We start from the raw sequence: 10,342 nt of genomic DNA on the forward strand, positions 1-10,342 counted from the left end.
CACACGCGAATACTTTACCTTTAATTAAATTCTTCATCCCTCTCTTAAACATGAAATGTATACCTTTTTACTCAACGGTTAAAAGCATATGTTGGTAGATCCATACCGGTGGAATCAAATCTAAAAGGATAACGATACTTTGACAACATTTTTTTAACAACATTTTAATATTATTTACGTGTCATTCTGTGATTGGTCCATGTTAGTGTTTATGATTATTATTATTGATTGTGGAATAATTTTGGACCAATCACAGAATGACCCATAGATAATTTTAAAATGTTGTCAAAAAAATGTTGTCAAAGTATCATTATCCAATCTAAAAACATTGGCAAACTTGTCTTCGAGGAAAATACCTATTTTTATGTATACAGAAAATAGTCCTCTGTTTGAAGAGATGATTTAGTACGTTTTTTATAAAATAGTTAGTGATATTTGAATGATAGGAAAGACATAATAGAATGAAACAATTAAATCTAATGAATATTGTTAATTTACAATTTGACAGTTTAAAAATAAAATTGATTTTTGAATAATTAAACTTTATAGCATATCATCAAAATACAATAAAAACAAAGTATATACTTTTATTGGAGAGAAAATTATTAAGTTACTTTTATCGTAATTAACGTCACGTTTATAACTAACTTTTACACCTCTCTTATCACAACACAGCTTTTAGCTATTGGTTTCTTTTAAAATTGTAAACAAGTTAAAAATATGAATGTCTAAGTTATTTTTTATAAACGTCATATCTATTTTTTTAAAATTTAATATTAAATACATTTATTATTGTAATGCGTTTACTTGTTTGGATTTATAAATGAAAATAAAAAAGAGAAAGGTCAAAAAAGATAACATAAAGTTGTATGAGAACAAAGTATGAAAAGTGAAAAAATAAATAAAAAGGTCATAACTAAATTGATTTTAATGATAAAAAAATATATTGAAAAATTCAACTAAAAGGTAAGAGGAGATAACCTAAAAATAAGTTCACCTATGACTCACTTATGGAACTCGATTTTGTAAAATGCAAAATTTTATAAGTTATATTATAATAGTTATGGATACAGAGTAACCTCTCATTTTAAACATTTTTTGTCTTGCTAAAACTTTTTTGGTCAAAACTCTCTGTCGGGAAGGAAAATAAATAACGAAAAAGTACACTATAAGTTATAAACATTTAACTAATTATAAACTACTAACTGAAGTAAAACTTGAAATGTGTTACATTCTATGTATTAGGTATAATAGTCTATCCTGTCAAATGTTCCAACATGTAAGCATCGTTACCGACATCTTTGCCTACAAAAAACCTTCCTAAATTATAAAGAATTTGCCCTCTCTTTAACTAGCATTGTTGGTCACGCGCCAAACTAGATCACCCTTTTCGAAGGCCTTTGATTGCAACTTAGAGTTGTATTTCTTGAACTTCATATGCTTAGTAGTTGTTTCGCGAATTCGAGCTTGTTATGGTTTTTTAACTGATAAGTCCAGGTTTGGGCAGTATCTGTTGTGTTATATGTCAAACTGTTGTTGTCGAAGAGACGACTCACCAATATCCACATGAATCATGGCGTTAGTGCTGTATACAAGGCTAGATGGACTTTCCTTAATGGAAGACTGAGGAGTGCATTTATAAGCACATTACACTTCTAACAAGTGTTGTAGCCAACTACTATGGTCGAATCTAGTATATTTTTTTAACCCTACTAGATAACTTTATTAGTGACATCAACTTGTGCATTACATTGGGATGCTCCATGGAGTTTGTCACATGCTTAATTCTAAGATTGGCTTAGAACTCGACTATTCAGTTGTCTATAAACTATCTTCCGTTTCAGTTGTCTATGAACTGTTTTCCGTTATTAATGATAATGGTATGCGACACTTTGTATTGACATATTATATTCTTTCAAACAAATCGTTGCACCTGTTGAGTAATAATTGTGACCAGAGTCTCTTCCTCGATTCACTTGGTAAAGTGGTTAAAACCAACTAATAAGAATATAACTTTTCCTTTGCTAAAAGCAAAAAGTTCAAGGATATCCATACGTAAAAGGCAATGAGGGAGAAAATACTGTGCAACTCCTCTTGCTTAATGCGGATGATGTTGTCATGGTTCTGGCAAGGAATACACTTCTTTACATACTTGACACAATTTTCTTCCATGGTTAGCGAAATGTAACTGATTTATAGGACTTGTACTGCCATGATCCTTGCCCCCAAAAATGGTATCCACAGATACGTTAATGCACTTCTCAAATAATATAGTCGACTTGATCTAGAGTAACACAATTTAGTAAATACTGACTATAGTCTATTTTGAATAACTTTTCACCTATGAATGTGTATCAGTCAGTATTTTGTATCCATTCTTTGTCTATATCCTGTACGATACCTCTAGTTTTGAGATATTGGATAAAGGTTGCCATCTATGTTTCTTCTCCCATTTCTTCTTCCATACACTAATCTATTTTTATATGACCTAATTACTTGTTAATTTTGGATTAATTATTTTCTCTTTACTTTAATTGTGATTTATCTCAACTAAGATTCTAACTAATATGATCTTGTATTGATCGAATAGGTGTGAACTGTATATATATTGATTTAATAGATTGAGATATATTTGATCAAGATTTTATATTATCTTGTCCGATAAATACTTAAATGTATACTATATATTAAAAAATACAAATGTTTGTTTGTTTTCTCTCCAATTACTATACATCTAATAAAACAAACAATAAATGTTTAAGATTTGTTTGAAGTGATATTAAACGGAATATAAATGAAAACTCATAAAAGTTGATATGGTTTTTAATTCAAAATTTTAAAACTAAGTTTACAGATTTTTTTTAAGATATTCAACTTCTTTTTAGTCTTTACTTTATATAAAATTTATACATAAAAATTTTAAACACTTTTTAAGAAAAATATTAACTCTTTTTAGCTGCAAATAAATTCCTCTTCAACAAATTCACAAATTTATGCGTTGAAAATGAAAACAAGCAAGGCGCAAAAAATTTAGAACGTTATCCAGTTTTATATGGAACGTATTCGAAGGAAAGAGAAAAATACAAACGTAATGTGTAGAAAAAAAATTATATATTAAGAGAGGAAAAAAAGGATACGAATAAAAATGATATTGAACCCACCAAGTATGGTATAGCTTAAAAATAACTGATTAATACGGTCGCATCAAAAGTACTTAATGTAAGAAGGTATATGATTAATTATTCTCTTACTAAACATAGAATTTACTCTAATAAATCTTCATTTAATATGTATGCTTTTCGAAATAGCATTGACACTTTTTTTGTCGATATAAAATGGACATAAACAAAAATGTCAAAAAAATTTTGTAAGCATGCCATCACATCAGACAATTAAAAGTTGTTCAGAAATAGTTGAAAGTGTGTTATTGATTGATGCCATACAAAACCAAGCACTTGAAATAAAAATAGGAAAAAGGAATGGGATGTGTGAACCTACAAGAGTCCGTCGCATCCAAGTTCCAACAAACACAGAGAATATAAAAAACACAGATAATATGCAAAAAAGGAGGGAGCCGAAGATGAAAGTGTAGGGGCCCCAACCACACTCGTTCAACATTGGATGAGGAAAGTGTCACTGTTTTCCAATGCTTGCGTAGTATTATATACTATTTTTTAACCTTTTAACTGCAACTTTACGTTAATTTAAACGTCAAAGCTAAAGGGCCATCATGGTAATGATTGTGGTGCTGGCTAGGGTGGTAGTAGTGAAAGCTTCTTTCATTCTCTTCTGAATTGTAACTGGTTCCGTCTCCATCATCGCCAACTTGCCATGACACAGGTGAAAGTACCTTAACTAGTTCCTTATAGTCCTTTCTCACCCTTTCAAACTCTCCAAACCAATAATAAAGAACTACACGTTTTCTTTCTTTTCTTGGCTCCTCCATTTGAAACACTAGATTTTTTCTCTGTCGTTTTCTTTCTCGCCGCTTCATGTCTCTGCGTCGTTTTCTCTATACACCCAACGTAGTAGTAGTCCGTGTTTCTTACCTCCTACTTCTTGTTTCTGCATATTCAACAATAATGCTTTCAAGGTGTCTCCGCTGTGCCTCATCCAGTTTTTACCTTTCTTTCAAAACTGGGAGGTCTCTGTGGATGTGTGAGGGCGCAGATCCATTTCAAGGGAGCCCTACAGCTAGGGTTTTCACTCGCTATTTGTGCCTGCCACTAAGAGGTGTCTAACGTTGTCGTTGTGGTTTACGTATAGCTTTTAGGTTTTTCTTTTTTTGTTTTTGTTCTTGTAGTGCTAATTGTGTGGTTCTCGTTCGATGTTTTTGTTACCGACAGAGAGGGTTAGATATTGCGCTGTTTGGTGGGTGGAAAAGCATCATATTGGAGCTGTTTTTTGAGAGAACTATTACTTTTGGTGTCTGGTAAGGGAGGAAGCGCTACCTCTCGACCCTTGACCCTGGACCTTTTTCTTTTGTTTTGTTTTTTTTTTTTTTTTTTTATTTTGCTGCAACGAGTTAAGTTACAGTGAGGATTGAGAAAGGAAACCAGAACGAGAAGCTTTATTCGAAACATGTACAAGGTGGGAATATTATAGAAAATTATGAAGTTAGATCGGTTTCTTCAGACTTCACTCACAGTCTTGTCTTGCCTTGTGTATTGTATTATTGTTATTTATGACGGAGGGTTGCTGCTGCAGTCTCTCTCTCTTATTTATCTCTTTCTTTGGGTGTCTGTAGTGCAATGTTTTTTATATATTAAAATAATAATTTCTGAAATTATACTAGGGTAAAGGGTGTAATAAATGTTGTCTACTTACTAATTTGTATTTTTCTTGTTCAAAATTTAACCCATACGGTGATGCGGAATTTCTGTGCAGGAGATAGCAATTACAGTGGCTAAGTTTCTGCAGTGACTGATATATCTTCTGAGAGGCTTTCATCCAACGTTTAGAAGAGGTTTTCTCATCGGATTGTTAAACTTGGTGAGTGGAAAATGAGCAGTTTAAGGCCTGAGTCTCATGTGGCACAGCAAATTCGGCGCGAAAAATTGAGAATCCAAAACAGTTCTCAACCTCTGCACGAATTTCCCAACAATCTTGAACCGTTATCGTTACAGCCGGGGTTTAATAACTTTGACCTTCTTCATGTTAGGAATGTTAGAAACGCTAACATGCTCGACGAACCAGTTGTTTATCCACCAGAAATGCCAAACTTCTCCACTTTGAACCCCTTGTCTACTCCAAAGAACGCTTTGGAGTATCATCAAGAAATAGGTGCAGCTGAAGCGAGTAACAGGCTGATGATGAATCAGTATGGTTCATTTTCCCATTCCATGCCCTCTATTCATTCTTCCCACAAGGAACAGTGTGAACTTCGTAATTTGGGAAATTGGAGGAACAGTGCTCCCCAACAAGGATCTGATTGGTTTATAAATTATCCAAGTAATGCCAATTCTTTTTTGTCTTCTGAGCTCAGCAACGTGTCTTCTTACAACGAACTAATGGATGCACAGTGTAGCAATGCATCTGATGAAATCAGTGGTAGAGAAATTCAAAAGCAATTAGGTGGACTGCATAATCCTCCTCCTCCTCCTCCACTGTATCAAAATGCTTTGCAAGATATTGTGAAGTCTGCCTCTATCAGCGCCCACACTGGGCAAGACATGACTTCCCTAATGCAGCAAAATGACCACAGCATTTGGGTGGGCAATAGTACTGAAGTTGAGCTTCAACATCCGAGTTATGGAAATCAGCCAAATCCGTTGCGTTTTGGATGGACAAATCGAGCAATAGATAACATCCCGAGTGATTCACTTCCTCAGAGCTTATCCTTGTCACTTTCATCGAACGCACAACCCAAGCCTTCTGTTTCTCAACATGAGCAAGGGTCTACATCCGATGATCCTCGTTGTTTGAAGTATATGACGCCGTCTATTGTCTCTAGAGATTTTGCGAAATCACTTCAAGACACGGTGGGAATGCCTTCGAAGAGTACTATAAGTTACCGAAGTGTGGGTCCCCTTGGCCCTTTTACAGGGTATGCTACTATTCTTAAGAGTTCAAGGTTCTTAAAGTCTGTCCAACAGTTGTTAGATGAGATTTTCTGTGTATCTGGTGCAAAGTTTGCGAAATCATATGATGTTTCAGAACGTGTTTCTCCAGAAGTTAGTGCTTCTACTTCTGCGGATACTGTTACTGTCAATAACACCGGATTTACTGCAAAAGGTAGGAACTCAGGTTCTTCATCAACTATGTTGTATAATGTGTCAAAGGAAAATTGTTCTGATTTGGGAGTTGGAAGTAGCTTTGGACTTTCTTCGCGGCCAGATTATCAACAGAAGAAAGCAAAACTGCTGTACATGCAAGAGGAGGTTTGTTTTCGCTGTTTCCATAACCTGTTTTATATTTTCTTTTCCCATGTATTTGTCTTTGCACATTAATGTCTGTTTGAAACAACTTACTGTTAATATGGAAAAGGACAAATGCTTTTTCGCTGCGTGTGCTGCAACCAACAGGTCTTGATATCTACAATGTTAAGAGAAAATCCGTTTAAACCTCACTTTCGAGGGAGAATATAGGGTAAACAAAATGGTGACCCTGTTCATGTTTTAATTTGTCATTTTGCTTTCTATGTGCCTCGACTTTTGCAACTTCTGGTAGTCGGAACTTCTTGCTATGTTTGTTACCTGTGAAGTTATCATCATAGATTTGATCTATAGTTCACACATAAAGGCTTAAACGGTATCCTAAGAAGAGTAACGGAGTAATGTTTGTTCACCCCTTGTGAAAAACAAAGGGAAAGGAATATAAAGGTCCCATCACATAATGACATTATATAAATATAATATCACCTTGATTGTTGGTAATGATAAGAGATTATTGACTGCTTTTGGATTAACCTCCTCATGGTCAAATCAAAACCTTTTCAGTTACTTTCTTGTTCATTGTGTGGTCTCTTTTACCTTGTTCCTTTGCTTTGTTGGCATTGCTTGATCTCCCTTTTACATTTAAGTTGCAGGTTTCTCCACACAGAAAATTCGAAAAAGAAAATGAATAATGGAATTGATAATATGGTCCAATACTCATGTATATATAAATAGATTTCAAAAAGCACATGTCAGTTCCAATATTTTCTTCCTGGAATGATTGATAAGAAACAAATTCTATATTGAACTTATTTTAGAACAATAAAATAATAGTTCTTCCTTTTGGTTGTAGACCTCGTACGTCTGCTAATTTCTTTCATCTATCATTTATTTATGCTTATCACGCATTTGTGCTCAATTTTTCTTCCATTTTAATTACTCATGCTTTGTTTCTTTGGTAAAATATTCCAGAAGTGGAGTCTCTTGTGTCTACCAAGGACGACATGACAGTAGTTTTGGACATAAGCGAAACTATGAAATAAGAATTTTTGTTAGAATATTTTGCAAATGAAAAGAATCAACTAGTTATTCAAATAAAAATGATTGATTTTTTATTCAAAAGAGAAAATATCAAGTATTTTTCTTGTTTATTTAATCATCCCAAGCATCAATATAATTACTTTTATTAATTGGCATCACCATGAAACTCTCTATCTATGTATGTTAGTTTTAAAGATATCTCTAATGTTGCCAACATCATGATTGTAGCTAGTGAATATCAATTATATTGATATCTTCAGCACTTGTATTATCTTCAAAAAAATGTGAAATCTTTAAAAACTCTAATTTGGTAATCCTTCCATCATATCTACAAACGAGTAACATTTACTACATGACTTTGTGAATTCAGTTTCATACTTAAATACCTCAAAAAATCCTCTTATGCAACCACTTAAAGTACTGAATCAAAGATTCTGAACTGTAAGTTTTGTAGGACTTCTATTCTTTACTAATGGTTGAGTTAGTTACTGTAGTTTCTGGCCTAGGCAAAGCAAAAGTTGAAAATGCACCCAATCACTCTCCTTCATTCTACACACACTAACTCATCAGTGTTCCTAATTTTGTCAGGCATTTGCTTCCAGTACACGGTAATTTTTAAAACCTATCTAGGATGCACATGTGTGCAAGAATAGTGTTAGTCAACCGGTCAACCATGTAAACTACACCTTACAAAGTTTAGTACTATATTCCAAACATCATCAGGAAATATTTAGTACATGGAGGCTATGCCCTACCTTGTTACTGTCAACTTGGTCAAACTGACGGGGTATTCGTGCTTACTTTCAGTGATGTACTTCAACATGCTGGTAATATTTTGCCAGAAAGAATTTTTTATTGTTATATGAAGTCATAAATGTTAAAAAACTCATGTTATTTTGCTTCGTCGTAACTTTTTCTCGGCATGCAACAGTAATACAGTTCCTTGATAAATGTAAAGTTAGGTTATAATGAATTTGGTCCTAGGAAGGTAGAGTGATTTTGCTGGTTAAAATTTTGGCGAAGCATTGCTTTTTGATTTGGGTTAATTTTGAAAAGTTGCTTTTTGAAACTGTTGCGTTGGGCCACTGTTATAGGTTACGAGGCAATGCAAGCAGTACCATCTACAAATGCAGACGGTTATTTCTTCGTTCGAGTCAGTGGCGGGTCTTAGTTCTGCTACTCCTTACGTCTCCATGGCTCTCAAGTCAGTATCAAAACACTTCAGATGTTTAAAAAATTCTATCTCAGATCAGCTGAAGCTTGTAAGCGAAGCCTTGGGAGAGGATGTGTCAATACCCTCTTGCAGTACTGGCAGTAAAGCTGACACTACTATGGCAAGGATAAGATGCAGCATGGACCAAAGTTTTCTAAAGAACAAATCTGGCAGAGGGAGTACTACGGATCTTCTTGATCCACAACAGCATGTGTGGAGGCCCCAGAGAGGGTTGCCAGAGCGTGCAGTGGCAATTCTTAAAGCCTGGTTATTTGAGCATTTTCTTCATCCGTATGTTTGTCTCTATGTCTCTATTTCTTGCTCCGTGACTCTTTTCTCTATTCAACACAGACATTTGGATTGAACATTGTGGCTTTTTTGCTGTTTAATTTCTTTTCAGTTACCCTACAGACACTGATAAACACATGCTCGCTAGTCAAACAGGTCTATCACGGAATCAGGTGGGGGCCTTTTCCTTCAAATTCATTATTATGTCTCTAGGCTTTTTATTGATTGAATTTTTATAAATAATTGATATATGTTCACGTTCGCAGTTTAATATGTTCTTTATTTGATGGAAATTAATCTGTTAATAGTATACATGTTGATCTACAGTTCTAAGGTAGTGCCATAGTATTCAATTTAACAGACATATCTAATGGTCTGGTTAATTAATGTATGTTAGGATCATCATCATAATATATCATTTTGCTATTAGTTCACTCACTGACAATAATAATATAAATTAATATACCGTGTTAATCTTTTTGGCTTCTGGTTCTTTGTACAGTCACTAACTATACTTACAAGATATTTCATGTTATATTTCACTACTGAAACAATGATTGATTAATGAAGGTATCAAATTGGTTCATAAATGCTCGAGTACGAGTATGGAAGCCAATGGTTGAGGAAATACACATGCTTGAAACAAAAGCAACAGGCACCAGAGAGAAGAGTGGTAAACATGAGGGAACATCTTCTGGCCCTGAAGGTGGTGATAGCAGCCAACCTAGAGTGGATAAGCCTTTGAGAAATATTGGTATGAATTCAATACCTGAAAACAGATTTGAGGGCATGGAAATGGAATCAAGCAATGCTGAAGAAAGAGGGTTAAGTGAAGAAGAATGGAGTCAAGAGAAAAGATCTAAAATGGAATGCCAAATGACTTCAAACAATATGGATGGTACATTGATGGGTTTTATGCCATACCGACGCGGTGGCCTTGAGGTTGGTGGACTTGATTCTGTGTCACTAACGTTGGGTCTTAGACATGGCGTTGAAGGAGTACAACATCAACAACAATTGCAAGAGGAGCAGCTTCGACATCATCACCTCGGAGGGCACATGATCCGTGACTATGTGGGCTGATTGTAGTAACTTCGTGATGGGATAATCAAAGTGGACACCCTCTGGGGTACTCTGATCACATGCAACTTTGCTTCAGACTGCGAAATTCTGAACTAAAACTGGATGGCAAACGTTCAAATACTGTTCAACAAGGGCATCACTACCAAATGAAAGAAGATAGGGTATAAGGTGGAAGAAGGCTGAGGAGTAAAATATATGAATATATGATGGAAAAATTTCCTCCTCTCTGAAGAGTGGTGAATAAAGATGTAATGGTTTTATTAATGTTTTAATTATTATACAGCAAACTTTTTATTATATCTTTTTATTTTGTTAAATTTAAGTAACTCAAATTTTCAGTTCA

At 34.4% G+C, this 10,342-nt stretch overlaps 1 protein-coding gene across 2 annotated transcripts; it reads left to right on the forward strand.

The window, feature by feature from the left end:
* Positions 1–3,620: 3,620 nt before the first annotated feature.
* Positions 3,621–10,342, forward strand: LOC124822891 (uncharacterized). Of its 2 annotated transcripts, XM_047294977.2 has the most exons (6): positions 3,876–4,233; positions 4,347–4,590; positions 4,888–6,380; positions 8,510–8,919; positions 9,029–9,089; positions 9,487–10,342. In XM_047294977.2, the coding sequence occupies exons 3-6, from the start codon at positions 5,004–5,006 to the stop codon at positions 9,997–9,999; spliced, it is 2,361 nt and encodes a 786-aa protein (XP_047150933.1). In that variant the 5' UTR covers positions 3,876–4,233; positions 4,347–4,590; positions 4,888–5,003; the 3' UTR covers positions 10,000–10,342. The 2 variants fall into 2 exon arrangements, with proteins under 2 accessions (XP_047150937.1, XP_047150933.1); XM_047294981.2 differs by lacking the exons at positions 3,876–4,233; positions 4,347–4,590 and adding an exon at positions 3,621–3,840.

The sequence above is a fragment of the Vigna umbellata genome, chromosome 6, assembly GCF_029865625.1.
Source record: "Vigna umbellata cultivar VRB3 chromosome 6, Vumbellata_1.0, whole genome shotgun sequence".
In the NCBI taxonomy this organism is placed as follows: Eukaryota; Viridiplantae; Streptophyta; class Magnoliopsida; order Fabales; family Fabaceae; genus Vigna; species Vigna umbellata.